Source organism: Salvelinus namaycush, chromosome 8, assembly GCF_016432855.1.
Source record: "Salvelinus namaycush isolate Seneca chromosome 8, SaNama_1.0, whole genome shotgun sequence".
NCBI classification, from domain to species: Eukaryota; Metazoa; Chordata; class Actinopteri; order Salmoniformes; family Salmonidae; genus Salvelinus; species Salvelinus namaycush.
This window is the reverse complement of record NC_052314.1, coordinates 5,235,691-5,252,603: the sequence shown is the minus strand read 5'-3', so window position 1 is coordinate 5,252,603 and position 16,913 is coordinate 5,235,691. Positions and strand designations below refer to the sequence as shown.

General features: G+C 41.7%; 2 protein-coding genes across 2 annotated transcripts; one reads left to right on the top strand and one right to left on the bottom strand.

The window, feature by feature from the left end:
* On the bottom strand, positions 1-7,453 carry LOC120051733 (transcription factor PU.1-like). The gene is made up of 5 exons (XM_038998618.1): positions 7,184-7,453; positions 5,371-5,464; positions 4,861-5,060; positions 2,132-2,294; positions 1-644 (listed from the first exon to the last, which is right to left on the bottom strand). The coding sequence occupies exons 1-5, from the start codon at positions 7,208-7,210 to the stop codon at positions 325-327; spliced, it is 804 nt and encodes a 267-aa protein (XP_038854546.1). The 5' UTR covers positions 7,211-7,453; the 3' UTR covers positions 1-324.
* A 3,433-nt stretch (positions 7,454-10,886) lies between these two features.
* On the top strand, positions 10,887-15,849 carry LOC120051732 (transmembrane protein 178B-like). Its single transcript, XM_038998617.1, has 4 exons — positions 10,887-11,654; positions 12,558-12,671; positions 13,894-14,031; positions 14,665-15,849. The coding sequence occupies exons 1-4, from the start codon at positions 11,258-11,260 to the stop codon at positions 14,925-14,927; spliced, it is 912 nt and encodes a 303-aa protein (XP_038854545.1). The 5' UTR covers positions 10,887-11,257; the 3' UTR covers positions 14,928-15,849.
* Positions 15,850-16,913: the final 1,064 nt, after the last annotated feature.

The following is a 16,913-nucleotide window of genomic DNA, read 5'->3' as shown; positions in this document are numbered from 1 at the left end:
CCTGTTGTGTCGTCAGCAAACTTAATGATGGTGTTGGAGTCGTGTTTGGCCACGCAGTCGTGAGTGAACAGGGAAAAGTCATTATAACTTTTAGGTTGATGTGTATTGTGTGTATTTTTGTGTATTGTTAGATATTACTGCACTGTTGGAGCTAGAAACACAAGCATTTAGCTACACCCGCAATAACACCTGTTAAACATGTGTATGTGACCAATCAAATTAGATTTTTGATTTGATTGTCCTATTTGCAATGCATATCAGTGAGGGTAGACCTAAACCCAAAGCCTGTATAAAGAGGCATTACATAAACAATCTTTGGTATCCTTAGCGGGGGAAGGGCCTCCTCTCTGTAGTTGAGACTTTCCTCAGTACCTCTGAACTGAACTGGTAGGTCAGTTTCTTCTTGACTTTTTTGATTTCTCCCGTCTTGCCGTAGTTCCGCAGGGCCCTGGCCATCTTCTGGTATGTCATCTTCTTCCTGTTTCCTTTTTGCGTGCCCCATCGATTGGCCAGAGTCTCCTTGTGTTTAGAAGAGAACTGGAAGATTCCTTTCTCTCTTTCCACCCACCACACGCTGTCCTTCATGTCTCCTTTCTTCAGCAGATCCAGGAGGAACTGGTACAGACGGATCTTCCTCTTGCTACCTGGATAGGGAGATATCGTTGGGATATTGGAGATAAGGAATTCATATGGGATTCCATTTTCTCATAATTTCTCAATTTTCAACTAAGGGTAGCTGCACCCCGGAGTAGTGGGCGTGTAGAAAGGAGTGGGTGTGTCAAAAGCGCTCTGCTATAGGTTAGAGGTTTTGACTAGATGGTATACAGTTTATGTCAGAATTGACTTTTCGTAGCTGGTTAGGAGAATTTACGCAGCAGGTTAGGAGAATTAACGTAGCGGGTTATGATAATTAGGGTGAGGTTAGGAAAAGTTTTAGGGTTAGCTAAAAGGCAGAGCGGGTTAGGCAGCGCAGTAATATCTGACCAATTAGCTGCTTGCTTTCAAAACGCACACTCCTTTTGACACACCCACTTGTTTTCACATGCCCATACTCCGGTTAAAATGTATTGTTGGTTATTTTTGGATTATAATTATGATAGTAAATCTTTTGCATTGACAGTGATCCTTGTACGGAATAGGACACTACCCAGACAACAAAACTATTATGGCCCAAATCCAGCCCACATCTACCAGGTATTACGGCCCAGTCAGAATTATGGGCCAGAAGTGGGCCAGATTAGCCATATCAGTCAATCAATCAGTCAGCCAGATCAGTTAGCCAGTCAGTCAATCAGTCAGCCAGTCAGTCAATCAGTCAGTCAGACAATTAGTCAGTCAATCAGTCAGTCAGGCAATCAGTCAGCCAGTCAGTCAATCAGTCAGTCAGACAATTAGTCAGTCAATCAGTCAGTCAATCAATCAGTCAGCCAATCAGTCAGTCAGACAATTAGTCAGTCAGTCAATCAGTCAGTCAGACAATTAGTCAGTCAATCAGTCAGTCAATCAATCAGCCAATCAGTCAGTCAGACAATTAGTCAGTCAGTCAGTCAGTCAATCAGTCAGTCAATCAGTCAGTCAGTCAATCAGACAATCAGTCAGACAATCAGTCAGTCAATCAGTCAGTCAGACAATTAGTCAGACAATTAGTCAGTCAATCAGTCAATCAGTCAGCCAATCAGTCAGTCAGACAATTAGTCAGTCAGTCAATCAGTCAGTCAGCCAATCAGTCAGTCAATCAGTCAGTCAGCCAATCAGTCAATCAATCAGTCAGATCACTCAATCAGTCAGTCAGCCAATCAGTCAGTCAATCAGTCAGTCAGTCAGTCAGTCAATCAGTCAACCAGTCAGTCAGACAATCAGTCAATCAGTCAGTCAGACAATTAGTCAGTCAGTCAATCAGCCAATCAGTCAGTCAATCAGTCAGTCAGACAATTAGTCAGTCAATCAGTCAGTCAATCAGTCAGTCAATCAGTCAGTCAGACAATCAGTCAGACAATCAGTCAGTCAGTCAGACAACCAGTCAGTCAGTCAGCCAGACAATCAGTCAGTCAACCAGACAGTCAGTCAATCAGTCAGTCACTCCGTCAATCAGTCAGACAGTCAATCAATCAGTCAGTTGGTCAGAATTTACTGGAGTCTCCCCCAGAGGGGATATGGTCTCCGTAGTCCTCCTCTCCCTCAGACACCTCCAGGGTGGGGCTGTGGCCCCCAGGTCCCTCCTCCTCTGAGCAGTAGCGGCTAGGGGACACAGGAGCCTGCTGATGGTAATACACTGTACGGCTGCAATAAGGCATCTGTGGAGAAGAATGGACAGATCATTTGATGGATGGTTATACTCTATGTTTTATTTAGCATCTATATGACATATAACACACATTGGGGAGCCATTTTGAGCACAAGTTCTGGATGAAAGTATGGAAACACTCTTTATCTAGGCAGGCCCACTGAAATCGAAATATTTCAAATAAAATTGTATTTGTCAACATGCGCCAAACACAACGGATATTGACTTAACCTTGAAATGCTTGCTTACGAGCCCAACAATGCAGAGATAAAAAAAACAAGACCTTGATTCTGTAGACTTACTATTGTGTTTGCTTTGATTACTCTGTGATTTGGTGACCACCTACACATCTCCTGTATAAATAACCGTTGCTTAGTAGACTGGCCTGAGAGACTGTTGGATTGTGTTACTTTGAAAGTGACAAAATGGGCCGGCATCTCACTGAAAGAGGAAGTAGTGGAAGGTCAACTAAATATAATCTAAAAGCAATTGCCAATAGCACAATGGACAGACAGTCGTAAATGAGAAATACCCTTAAAAGTCCAGGCCAAATGCTTTAGAGACAGATTTTTTTTTTTTACATCGTTCTGTGGGGATTCACTTCTTATCACAAATGCAAAGCCATTCTTCTATAGCCTCCAAAGCCATTCTTCTATAGCCCCCAAAGCCATTCTCCTATAGCCCCCAAAGCATTATCATATAGTCTCCAAAGCATTATCCTATAGTCTCCAAAGCATTATCCTATAGCCTCCAAAGCCATTCTCCTATAGCCCCCAAAGCATTATCATATAGTCTCCAAAGCCATTCTCATATAGCCCCCAAAGCATTATCCTATAGTCTCCAAAGCATTATCATATAGTCTCCAAGTGCATTATCATATAGTCTCCAAAAGCATTATCATATAGTCTCCAAAGCATTACCCTATAGTCTCCAAAGCATTCTCCTATAGCCTCCAAAGCCATTATTCTATAGCCCCCAAAGCATTATCCTATAGCCTCCAAAGCCATTCTCCTATAGCCCCCAAAGCATTATCATATAGTCTCCAAATCATTCTCCTATGCCCCCAAAGCCATTCTCCTATAGCCTCCAAAGCCATTCTTCTATAGCCCCCAAAGCATTATCCTATAGCCTCCAAAGCCATTCTCCTATAGCCCCCAAAGCATTATCCTATAGTCTCCAAAGCCATTCTCCTATAGCCCCCAAAGCCATTCTCCTATAGCCCCCAAAGCATTATCCTATAGTCTCCAAAGCCATTCTCCTATAGCCTCCAAAGCTATTATCCTATAGTCTCAAACGCATTATCCTATAGCCCCCAAAGCATTCTCCTATAGCCCCCAAAGCTATTCTCCTATAGCCCCCAAAGCCATTCTCCTATAGCCCCCAAAGCATTCTCCTATAGCCCCCAAAGCCATTCTCCTATAGCCCCCAAAGCCATTCTCCTATAGCCCCAAAGCATTATCCTATAGTCTCCAAAGCCATTCTCCTATAGCCCCCAAAGCTATTATCCTATAGTCTCAAAAGCATTATCCTATAGCCCCCAAAGCGATTCTCCTATAGCCCCCAAAGCCATTCTCCTATAGCCCCCAAAGCATTATCCTATAGTCTCCAAAGCCATTCTCCTATAGCCCCCAAAGCTATTATCCTATAGTCTCAAAAGCATTATCCTATAGCCCCCAAAGCCATTCTCCTATAGCCCCCAAAGCTATTCTCCTATAGCCCCCAAAGCCATTCTCCTATAGCCCCCAAAGCATTCTCCTATAGCCTCCAAAGCATTCTCCTATAGCCTCCAAAGCCAATTCTCCTATAGCCTCCAAAGCATTCTCCTATAGCCCCCAAAGCCATTCTCCTATAGCCTCCAAAGCATTCTCCTATAGCCTCCAAAGCCAATTCTCCTATACATATTTGATTTAACAGTTGCATTGTACAGTTGGATATGATCAGGCTTTCCTCCCCCACTCACTGCAGTGCCTCAGATGATGTCTCACTATTCTGCTGCTCTTTCCCCTGCTAGGCTAGTGGTCGTGGCTAAACGTACCCTCGCTCAGAAAAAAAGCCCATCTTTGAGCAACCCACTCTCAGCACAGACAACTGTGTAGGCTATCACATAACATCCAGTCCCCTTTCTGTACTCCCTCTCAAATACAGAGAGTATTATCTCTAGATATTGTACATTGTTGATAGTAATCATGTATACCAATATACTATAAAAGGCCTTGGAATCTTTCATCATGGGTTACATGTTAGGCCATCTGTCAGAGTTGCTTTATGCCAATACGTATTTTATATTTTTCACAGCTTTAACACTGTTCTCCTCTGAAATGCCAATTTAATCATACAGTATAAGTTGTCAAGACAATCAGAGACAGAGTATGACTAACCTGTGGGGTTAGGGGTCCCAGTCCTGGGTCTACTAGAGTTGGACTAACCTGTGGGGTTAGGGGTCCCAGTCCTGGGTCTACTAGAGTTGGACTAACCTGTGGGGTTAGGGGTCCCAGTCCTGGGTCTACTAGAGTTGGACTAACCTGTGGGGAGATGGGTAAGTGTCCCAGTCCTGGGTCTACTAGAGTTGGACTAACCTGTGGGGTTAGGGTTAGGGGTCCCAGTCCTGGGTCTACTAGTGGCAGATGGAGGGTGTCGGTATCGGGGTAGCGATAGGGGTGGAGGAGTTGTTGGGAATGGACACTCTGGAGCTCTGTCAGGTGACTCTCTTGTGAGGAAGTTTCCAACAAGTCACTCTGGTGCATGCCCCTGTCAGAGTGGTAGTCCCAACCATGTTCTAAACCATGAGAGAGACATAACATATTATAAGCATTGATACAAGACATTATCAAGGCTCATACATGCTTACAACTAGTTAAAAAGCATTTTACTGTCAGGCTTTTACTGTCAGCATTTACTGTCAGCATTTACTGTCAGCATTTACTGTCAGGCAGTAACGTGTTACCGTAATTTATTTTCAATGAGGACAATTGGAATTTAAATTGTTTACTTGCTAAACTGACTGAATTGATCCCAACCTTATCGGATAGCTATTCAGTATTTAACAAGCTTTATCACCATATTCATAGTGTGTTTTTGCCACCCACCATCGTGAAGTTCTCCAACATTGGTGAGATATGAGTATATCTCTACTGGTGGTCGATAATTCTCGGGTTCATATGCGATTATTCCTTCGGATGCCTTTGGGAAAGAAAGATCTCATTCATGTCAAAAATTGAAGGTAGATTGCAAAAGATTATGTGTTTCAAAGAATGGGTAATTCTATATACTGTAGGCTGAGTACATATCTTACTAGTGAGATATATATAGATATATATACACTACCGTCACTTAGAAATGTCCTTATTTTAGATTTTTTTAAATAATTTTGTTCATTAAAATAACATCAAATTGATCAGAAATACAGTGTAAACATTGTTAATGTTGTAAATGACTATTGTAGCTGGAAACGGCTGATTTTTAATGGAATATCTACATAGGCGTACAGAGGCCCATTATCAGAAACCATCACTCCTGTGTTCCAATGGCACGTTGTGTTAGCTAATCCAAGTTTATCATTTTAAAAGGCTAATTGATCATTAGAAAGCCCTTTTGCAATTATGTTAGCACAGCTGGAAACTGTTTTACTGATTAAAGAAGCAATAAAACTGGCCTTCTTTAGACTAGTTGAGTATCTGGAGCATCAGCATTTGTGTTTTCAGCTTAAACTGGCAGCTTCATTAAATAGTACCCGCAAAACACCAGTCTCAACGTCAACAGTGAAGAGGCAACTCCGGGATGCTGTCCTTCTAGGCAGAGTTCTTCTGTCCAGTGTCTGTTCTTTTGCCCATCTTAATCTTTTCTTCTTACTGGCCAGTCCGAGATATGGCTTTTTCTTTGCTACTCTGCCTAGAAGGCCAGCATCCCGGAGTCGCCTCTTCACTGTTGACGTTGAGACTGGTGTTTTGCGGGTACTATTTAATGAAGCTGCCAGTTGAGCACTTGTGAGGCGTCTGTTTCTCAAACTAGACACCCTAATGTACTTGTCTTCTTTCTCAGTTGTGCACCGGGGCCTCCCACTCCTCTTTCTATTCTGGTTAGAGGCAGTTTGCGCTGTTCTGTGAAGGGAGTAGTACACAGCGTTGTACGAGATCTTCAGTTTCTTGGCAATTTCTCGCATGGAATAGCCTTCATTTCTCAGAACAAGAATAGACTGACGAGTTTCAGAAGAAAGTCCTTTGTTTCTGGCCATTTTGAGCCTGTAATCGAACCCTGTACTCAAGGCCAGTTTTATTGCTTCTTTAATCAGATCAACAGTTTTCAGCTGTGCTAACATAATTGCAAAAGGGTTTTCTAATGATAAATTTGCCTTTTAAAATGATAAACTAGGATTAGCTAACACAGTGTGCCATTGGAACACAGGAGTGATGGTTGCTGATAATCGGCCTCTGTACACCTATGTAGATATTCCATAAAAAAATCTGTTTCCAGCTACAATAGTCTGTTTCCAGTTTCCAGCTACAATAGTCATTTACAACATTAACAATGTCTACACTGTATTTCTGATGTGCTTTTCTTTCAAAAACAAGGACATTTCTAAGTGACCCCAAACTTTTGAACAGTAGTGTGTATATATATATATTTTTTTTTATTTAAACTTTATTTAACTAGGCAAGTCAGTTAAGAATAAATTTGTATTTACAATGACGGCCAAACACAGGCGACGCTGGGCCAATTGTACAATGTAATACACATCTCATTGGATATAAATACAAAGTTTATTATATATTTAACAAAATCATAAAGAACAGCTTGTACATTTTGACAATTTACCAATGTTTTGGTATATTTCACATGTACTTTTAACACATTTCTCAGCCACGTTTGCAACAAATAAAAGATCACACACAAAATACTTACAGATGAAATGATGTAGCTTTCCATCATATGAATGAAGATGACTTTAGAAAAACCTTGTGAGTTTAGCTCCTAAAAAGCACACAGTTACGATTCATGAAATAACTGAGAAATATCCTATGATTTAATTCCCTTGAATTTCTGATTGAATTTCTGATGGAAATCCTTTTTTAGTTTGAATACAATGTTACAGTTGACCACTATCAGATCAAACAGAGCTGAAAAACAATGCTGAGAGCATTAAAAAAACACCATTACTCTACTTCCACTTCTATCACCTTTATCTAATTCCTGACAGTTGCTGATTTGTCAGAGGATGTGAACCAATCATATTCACATTCATGGGTTTGGTCTCACTGTTTTTCTGACGAGATTTTAAACCATGAGTCAACCTATCTTTCAGGATTTTAACTATTATATCTGGTAAATGCACTAAAATAATTGAACATAAAACATGTTTTTACTTGTGGGAGAGTTATAGCAGAGCTACTGTATATAACAGTGATATTCTTTGTAACGGTATTGTCAGTAAATACTTTAAAGCATTGACTTAGATAAGAGGTTATTGTTGAAGAGTTTTGAGAGAAGTCTAAACCAAAAGTGAAGTTGGGAAAAGCGCTTGTTCCCTTTTTTTTAATTAAAGGTCCTGTCCTATATAATACATTGGAGGAAGTGACACGGTGACACAGTGACACATAGAGCTACAGAGAAATGGATTGTATTAACACAGTGAATAAAAGCATAAAGGTCTGCGTGTTATATTACCATTACTAGGCTGTATGTACACTACTGTTCAAAAGTTTGGGGTCATTTAGAAATGTCCTTGTTTTTGAAAGAAAACCACATTTTTTTGTCCATTAAAATAACATCAAATTGTTTAGAAATACAGTGTAGACATTGTTAATGTTGTAAATGACTATTGTAGCTGGAAACGGATGATTTTTAATATAATATCTACATAGGCATGCAGAGATCCATTATCAGCAACCATCACTCCTGTGTTCCAATGGCACGTTGTGTTAGCTAATCCAAGTTTATCATTTTAAATGGCTAATTGATCATTAGAAAACCATTTGGCAATTATGTTAGCACAGTTGACAACTATTGTACCGATTAAAGAAGCAATAAAACTGGCCTTCTTTAGACTAGTTGAGTATCAGCATTTGTGGGTTCGATTACAGGCTCAATATGGCCAGAAACAAAGAACTTTCTGCTGAAACTAGTCAGTCTAAAGAAGGCCAGTTTTATTGCTTCTTTAAGCAGAACAACAGTTTTCAGCTGTGCTAACATAATTGCAAAAGGTTTTTCTAATGATCAATTAGCCTTTTAAAATGATATACTAGGATTAGCTAACACAACGTGCCATTGGAACACAGGAGTGATGGTTGCTGACAATGACCCCAAACTTTTGAACAGTAACACACAAACACATACATACATACATACGAACACACACACACACAAACACATACATACACACACACACACACACACACACACACACACACACACACACACACACACACACACACACACACACACACACACACACACACACACACACACACACACACACACACACACACACACACACACACACACACACACATACACTTAAATGAGGAACTGTGATTGAACTAACAGATTCAATTCCTTATTAGATACATGAGTCATGACAATGAGAAAAACAACTGCAAGCCAACACAACACAAAGATGCCTGTGAACCAAGATGCATGGATTGAATTGTATAGTTACGTACGTGATGGTACAGAAAGACATCATTATTCTCATGATTGGTGGATACACAGTGTTTTGTTTTGAACAGTTGCATCATATTGCTGGCCTCAGGCCTGTTGTTATATTGGTTGTTTTTGGACCCCAGATTATTAAATTTTTTAAACTATATTTTTGTATAAATCTGCTTTATTAAACAAGAGGCTAGTAATCATCAGTAACAGAACCTCCTATTAATGCCAATGTGTGAAGATTCTTGTGTTTTTTCCCGACATGTTGGAGTGTATTTTCTTGTCACCGCAGGAAGTCTGTTAGATCTGCAGAGAACACTGTCTATCTCTTACACAACTCTTAAAGCATCTCCACAGCAACTGTCTCTCAGTACTCAATGGCACCCTATTCCATATACAGTGCACTACTTTTGACCAGAACCCATAGGCACTCTTAGAGGGCTACGTTTGACCAGGGCCCTGTCTCAGTCCCCAATGGCAACATTTTCCCTGTACAGATGTAGGATCTTAATTTCATCATGTTGCAGGACATTTTAAAACTTGTAGTGTATTTGAGGTTTAAAAAGGCTTCTGAAATTTGGGAATTTCCACTTTAAAAATTTCAGACTTGATTTTTCCTTACAAAAAATGCATCAACCCCTACAAATATGTCCAATAATTATAATTCACATAATAATTCACATTTCCTGTTGCTACAGGATTATTATCCTTTTGTAGCAAACTGGCTCAAATTAAGATCCTACATCTGTATAATGCACTACTTTTGACCACGAGCAAAGGGCATTGGTCAAAAGTAGTGCACTATAATAGGGAATAGGGTGCCATAGGGCTCTGGTCAAAAGTAGTGCACTATATAGGGAATAGGGTGCCATTTTGGATGAATAATTTGTCTCAGCTAAACTAATCTTAAATTATGGAAAAACACAGGATGAGGTCAGTTAGAGAAAACCCCTATATGTCTCTCTCTTTCTGTCATGACTCAAAGACACAAGGGTTGCAGGAGCCATGGCAACCAGACTCACCAACCACCAAACAAACACAACACAGCTCATCTCCAGCCATCCCCACAGAAACAAACATGGCTACCTGAAGGGTGGAGAGAAACAAACATGGCTACCTGAAGGTTGGAGAGAAACAAACATGGCTACCTGAAGGGTGGAGAGAAACAAACATGGCTACCTGAAGGGTGGAGAGAAACAAACATGGCTACCTGAAGGTTGGAGAGAAACAAACATGGCTACCTGACGGGTGGAGAGAAACAAACATGGCTACCTGAAGGTTGGAGAGAAACAAACATGGCTACCTGAAGGGTGGAGAGAAACAAACATGGCTACCTGACGGGTGGAGAGAAACAAACATGGCTACCTGAAGGTTGGAGAGAAACAAACATGGCTACCTGAAGGTTGGAGAGAAACAAACATGGCTACCTGAAGGGTGGAGAGAAACAAACATGGCTACCTGAAGGGTGGAGAGAAACAAACATGGCTACCTGAAGGGTGGAGAGAAACAAACATGGCTACCTGAAGGGTGGAGAGAAACAAACATGGCTACCTGAAGGGTGGAGAGAAACAAACATGGCTACCTGACGGGTGGAGAGAAACAAACATGGCTACCTGACGGGTGGAGAGAAACAAACATGGCTACCTGAAGGGTGGAGAGAAACAAACATGGCTACCTGACGGGTGGAGAGAAACAAACATGGCTACCTGACGGGTGGAGAGAAACAAACATGGCTACCTGAAGGGTGGAGAGAAACAAACATGGCTACCTGACGGGTGGCGATGTGCTGAGTTGTTTGGGTATCAATCCTAACGCTATTCTGTTAGAATGTACTGTAAACTCTATCTCGTACTTTATTTATTTGACTATATGGACAGTGAACATACAATTATATTGTGTTGGTTCATGCATTATTATCAAATGTTTGCTCTGTCTCCATCTGCTGGCATCGACTAGTGGACTCGCTAATAAATCCCTCGAGCAATATTGGACAGACCCACAGCAAGAGAGAAATGAACCAAAATACAGGCCCTTCCTGATATAAATCACCGAATGCTTTTTTACAATTTTATATAACGTAATGTTTACTGGTATTTGGTCGTGCTGGGACAATTAACGATAGTATTTGTGATCTGTTGTCAATAATGGCCTAGGATTATATCGTTACACGGTCATCACAGTATTATAATCTTGATGCTGCGGCAGAGAGCGACGACATCCCCCCTCACGAACCATTGATTGCTGTCCAGGGGAAGGAATTATTCAGGCAGCTGGAACCCTCCGGGCGTAGAACAGGAGGAATCTCTTCTAAACCGCACGCTGTGGAACATCATGTCTGCTATGAGGACATTGACGGTGGCGGGACTGTTTTTGTCTTTTTGCGCCTTGGGACTCATAGCAGTCGCAATATGTACTGACAATTGGTACGAGACGGATGCGAGGAGGCACAAGGAACGTTGTAAGAATTATTCCAACAAAAGAAACGACCCTGGATTCATCTATATCTCCAACCAGAATCTACCACTACGTATGCTACCGAAGGAGAATAACGTGGAGAGGAAGGGGTCGAGTGGGGGAGTCCTCCTCCGGGCTAAGCGGCACTTTTTGCCCCCTGCCCCGGCCATGGAGTCCCTCTGCAGTCGGCAGTACAACTCCACCATCTCCGGGCTGTGGAGGAAATGTCATCGAGAGGGATTCGACCTGGAGACAGAGGATCTCATCTTTAAAGGTGTCATCATTTGATCACGTCACACACAATATATTGTTTATATATATATAATGTCAGTGGCATTATAGTCTGTTTACAAGGCGTATTTATGCTCATTGATGTGGTGAATAGAGCGAATCATCATCGGAATTTGAGCTGAGGTGCTATCCGAGGAGCTGAGTGCTGATCTAGCGGTCCGCCCACATTCAAGGCCTACGCAGCAGCAACAACAAGGATTTTCATCCATCATTTCGTAACACAGTGACTTTAATACATTTTATTTTTTAACCTTTATTTAACTAGGCAAGTCAGTTAAGAACAAATTCTTATTTACAATGACGGCCTACCGGGGAACAGTGGGTTAACTGCCTTGTTCAGGGGCAGAACGACAGATGTTTACCTTGTCAGCTCGGGGATTCGAACCAGCAACCAACCTTTCGGTTACTGGCCCAACGTTCTAACCACTAGGCTACCTGCCGCCCCAAAACACACCAATGTGACACAAATGTTGACGTTTGATTTATTTGTGTCATCTCAACGTTGTGTCAGTGTGTTCATGGGGTCATATTGTACTAGAATAGGCCCCACTTGTCTGTATGGTATTCTTGGATTAAAACCTATAGGCTACAGAGCTGCAACTAAGACCATAGGCCAATGTGGGAAAAAACACTGCATATTATAACACTGTATGTGAATATATGTGGTGAAACTATGGTTCATGCTGCTAGTCATTAAAAAAAATGATCAGGTAGGCTACATATGCAAAAAAATATGTGTCATTTCAATATGGCCTCTCCATTTTTTATTTAACCTTTTATTTAAACAGGGAGTCACATTGAGATTTAAAAAATATATATATATTTTCCAAGCGGAGCCCTGTACACATTGAAACTATGTGTTGTTGTTTTTCTTCCTTGTCGGCAGGTTTGGTTCAACGCTGCACACCAATAAAATACTACTACTCTTCTTCAGCCCTGCCCAGACGTCTGAGCACCAATATAACCAAGACTATTGGTCAGGATGAGTGGCATGCACTCCGTAAGTTACCATAATAACCCCCTTTTCTATCTCCATCTGGGGAATTAGAAAGCGTCTACAAAATGGCGCCTGGTCGGTTGGAAATACAGAGGGGTTAATTAAGGGGTGGCTGGGTAAAAACCCCCGTAACACATCTGGGGCACACTTTATTTACATAGTATGGCTATCCGGGCTATCAACAAACTATCTGTTTACAAGCAACTGCTTACTAAGGTTAGGGTTCGGTTTAGAATAAGGGTTAAGGTTAGGGTTCGGTTTAGAATAAGGGTTAAGGTTAGGGTTCGGTTTAGAATAAGGGTTAAGGTTAGGGTTCGGTTTAGAATAAGGGTTAAGGTTAGGGTTCGGTTTAGAATAAGGGTTAAGGTTAGGGTTCGGTTTAGAATAAGGGTTAAGGTTAGGGTTCGGTTTAGAATAAGGGTTAAGGTTAGGGTTCGGTTTAGAATAAGGGTTAAGGTTAGGGTTCGGTTTAGAATAAGGGTTAAGGTTAGGGTTCGGTTTAGAATAAGGGTTAAGGTTAGGGTTCGGTTTAGAATAAGGGTTAAGGTTAGGGTTCGGTTTAGAATAAGGGTTAAGGTTAGGGTTCGGTTTAGAATAAGGGTTAAGGTTAGGGTTCGGTTTAGAATAAGGGTTAAGGTTAGGGTTCGGTTTAGAATAAGGGTTAAGGTTAGGGTTCGGTTTAGAATAAGGGTTAAGGTTAGGGTTCGGTTTAGAATAAGGGTTAAGGTTAGGGTTCGGTTTAGAATAAGGGTTAAGGTTAGGGTTCGGTTTAGAATAAGGGTTAAGGTTAGGGTTCGGTTTAGAATAAGGGTTAAGGTTAGGGTTCGGTTTAGAATAAGGGTTAAGGTTAGGGTTCGGTTTAGAATAAGGGTTAAGGTTAGGGTTCGGTTTAGAATAAGGGTTAAGGTTAGGGTTAGTAGATAGTTATTTGACATTTTACTGCTATTCTGTAGAGCATCTACAGATGGGACTATCCAAATAATGTGTTATCCAAATCAGCCCTTCCCCCGTCCATTAGAATTGAAATATCAATGTGGGCCCTCCCACAATTGTCAAAGATATTGACATCAATTACTCCCAAGAGACATTGAGCACCCTCGACAGTCAATGTGTAATTCCAACTCTTCAGTCGAACTAAAATTGGCACCAAAACAGCAAAATAAATGATTTTATACTATGTTGACGTCTTGATTTCTTCATCCCAAATTCCTCTCTCCCTGCGTAGACCTGCAGAGAATGACAGCCAGTTTCATCGGCATGGCTGTGTCCATCATCCTGTTTGGCTGGGTGATCGGAGCTCTGGGTTGCTGTAAGCAGCATGACCTGATGCAGTACGTAGCTGGACTCCTGTTTCTCATGGGAGGTAAGTTCTGAGAGCACACTATGGACTGCTCTTCTTCATAGGAGGTGAATGAGCAAAGGATGTACACAGAATACATAGCAATACCATAAAGTACCACTAGGGGGGGGGGGGGGGTACAGCATTTGTTATGGAGAGTGAGGCATCATCCTACTGGGCAGACATATGTTGAATCTACCTCTATTCTAGCCCCTATACTCACATCCGATAGGTGCAGTTAAATGTGTTGTTTTACAGCGTCAGCCATAGTAGTACGGCACCCCTGGAGCAAATTAGGATTAAGTGCCTTGCTCAAGGGCACATCGACAGACTTTTCACCTTGTCTGCTCAGGTATTTGAACTAGCAACATTTTGGTTACTTGCCCAACGCTCTAAATGCTAGGATAGGCTAGGCTACCTGCCCTCCCCTCTGATTGGCTAGGTGGGAATGTCACTATAGTGCTTCCACCTATCAAATCCTCTCAGATCTGCAAGAGTGGTTAGGGAGTAGGGACTAGGGACTAGGGTTCGATTTGGAATTCAGAAGTCATTCTAATACCATCGATAAATGCATGAAACAGTCTTGTATATACTCTCTCTCTGTCTCTCTTCCTCTCTCTCACCCTCTTCTCTCCCTCTCTCTCCCTGTCCCATCAGGAACATGCTGTATCATCTCTCTGTGTACATGTGTATCAGGGATCAACTTCCAACTGTCCCGTTATCCTCGCTATATGTATGGGATCCCAGAAGACATCAGTCACGGATACGGTTGGTCCATGTTCTGCGCATGGGGGGGCCTAGGTCTCACCCTATTGGCCGGCTTCCTGTGCACCCTGGCTCCTTCCCTATACCCCCCCGTCCCTCACACTATGGTAGAGAGGCCGCAACGCAAGCCTCGACATGAGAACGGCTGTGTGTGACACCATAGAAATCAAGTACTATTTGAGTTGAATACAGGAGTGTGTGTGACATTCAGTGTCTGCCAGAATTTCCAGTGACAGGACTCTCATCCCTCCTATAAGTCTTATTTCTTCTATGAAAAAGAGATGCTTTTGTGTTCTGACTGGACAGGAGACGTTACCCAGGGACTAAGATCTGTCAGTGCTGTGTGCCTGACTGCACAAAGAAAGAAACAGACAGAAAGACATTGGTTCTGGCTCTCCAGCTGGAGGGGAATATGTTGGGGTCGGATGGTGACTGTTTACTGTAGAGGAATTCAGTTCTTCTTTTCTTCGGTCCTCCTCTTCCTCCTTAAACCCAAAATGTCAACAGTTACAGAATGATCTTTTTTGTCCGATAATGAATTGTTCAGTGTTATTGCTTGCTATTAAAAGAGGAGAGAAGTTACTCTCCTAAAATATCTTCCTGTACCTTTGACCTTTTGATGCTGGTTCTAAAAAATTTAAAAAAGAACACAGAAGAACAATAATAGCCGAACTTTAAGGGACGAATTCTAACTTCTACTTAAGTCTAGTTTTCACTTACTCTCCCATTGATGTCAATGCATGGCCAAGTGAAAATTTGACGTAAGTCCCAAGTTAGGATATACCCCTAGCTAAGTTGTAATAATTTAAAATAATAAGGATGTGTATTATCACATTTTCAAAGGGCAATCGTGTAGTAGTTTTACTGTTTGTACCCATTGAAAACAAAATAATATGTAAATGTCGATTTAGAAAATGTATGTATGTATGCAGGTTTGCTTTTGTGTGTATTAAAAAAAAAAACATGAGCATTAAGATACAAGATTGTATTTGATGGGAAATGTTTTGATGTTCTTGAAGTTTACTGATCATGATAGTACCATCAAGATATTTTTGAAAAATAAAATGATGATACAAACCGTTGCTCTTGTGGTTGTGAATGTAACTATTATACAATAAAAGATAGCCGGTCCATTCAGACTCTGACCCTCTGTGAGAGGACACAGTGATACTGGCCGAGGCAGATCTATGCATCGTATAAATCTGGGCTCCCGAGCGGCGTAGCGGTCTAAAGGCACTGCGTCTCAGTGCTAGAGGCGTCACTATAGACTCTCTGGTTTGAATCCAGGCTGTATCACAGCCGGCTGTGATTGGGAGTCCCATAGGATGGAGCACAATTGGCCCATCGTCGCTAGGGTTGGCCGGTGTTATCACACCCTAATCTGTTTCACCTGTCTTTGTGATTGTCTCCACGCCCCTCCAGGTGTCACCCATCTTCCCCATCATCCACTGTGTATTTATACCTGTGTTGTCTGTTGCCAGTTCGTTTTGTTCGTCAGACCTACCTGTGTGTTTTTCCCTTTGATCCTGGCTTTGCTATAGTTCCTGTTTTCTAGTTTCCCGGTTTTGACCATTCCTGTTTGTCTTGAGCCTGCCGTCCTGCACCTTTTCCCCACCTATCTGGATTACTGACCTCTGCCTGCCCTTGACCTGTCATTTTGCCTACCCCTGTTTGTCACGTCCCTGACCTTATTTCCTTTGTTTAGTCTTTGTTTAGTTGGTCAGGACGTGAGCTGGGTGGGTATATTCTATGTTATGTGTTTCATTGGTTTAGGGTTGTCTAATTGGCCTGATATGGTTCTCAGAGGCAGGTGTTTTACGTTGTCTCTGATTGGGAACCATATTAAGGTAGGCTGTTCTCACTGTTTGTTTGTGGGTGATTGTTCCTGTTCGTTGCGTTCTTTGTTTTATAGGTTCACATGTTCAGGACTGTAGCGTCGTTGGTTTCGTATTGTTTTTGTTCGTGTTTAATAAGTGTTCGAATAAATATGGATACATACCACGCTGCGATTTGGTCCGATCCTTGCTCCTCCTCAGACGAGGAGGATTACGACGTTCGTTACACTGTTTGAATAATAAACTTTTCTACTTCGACACTGTCTGCACCTGGGTCTTACCTTAAACGTGATAGGGGTAGGATGT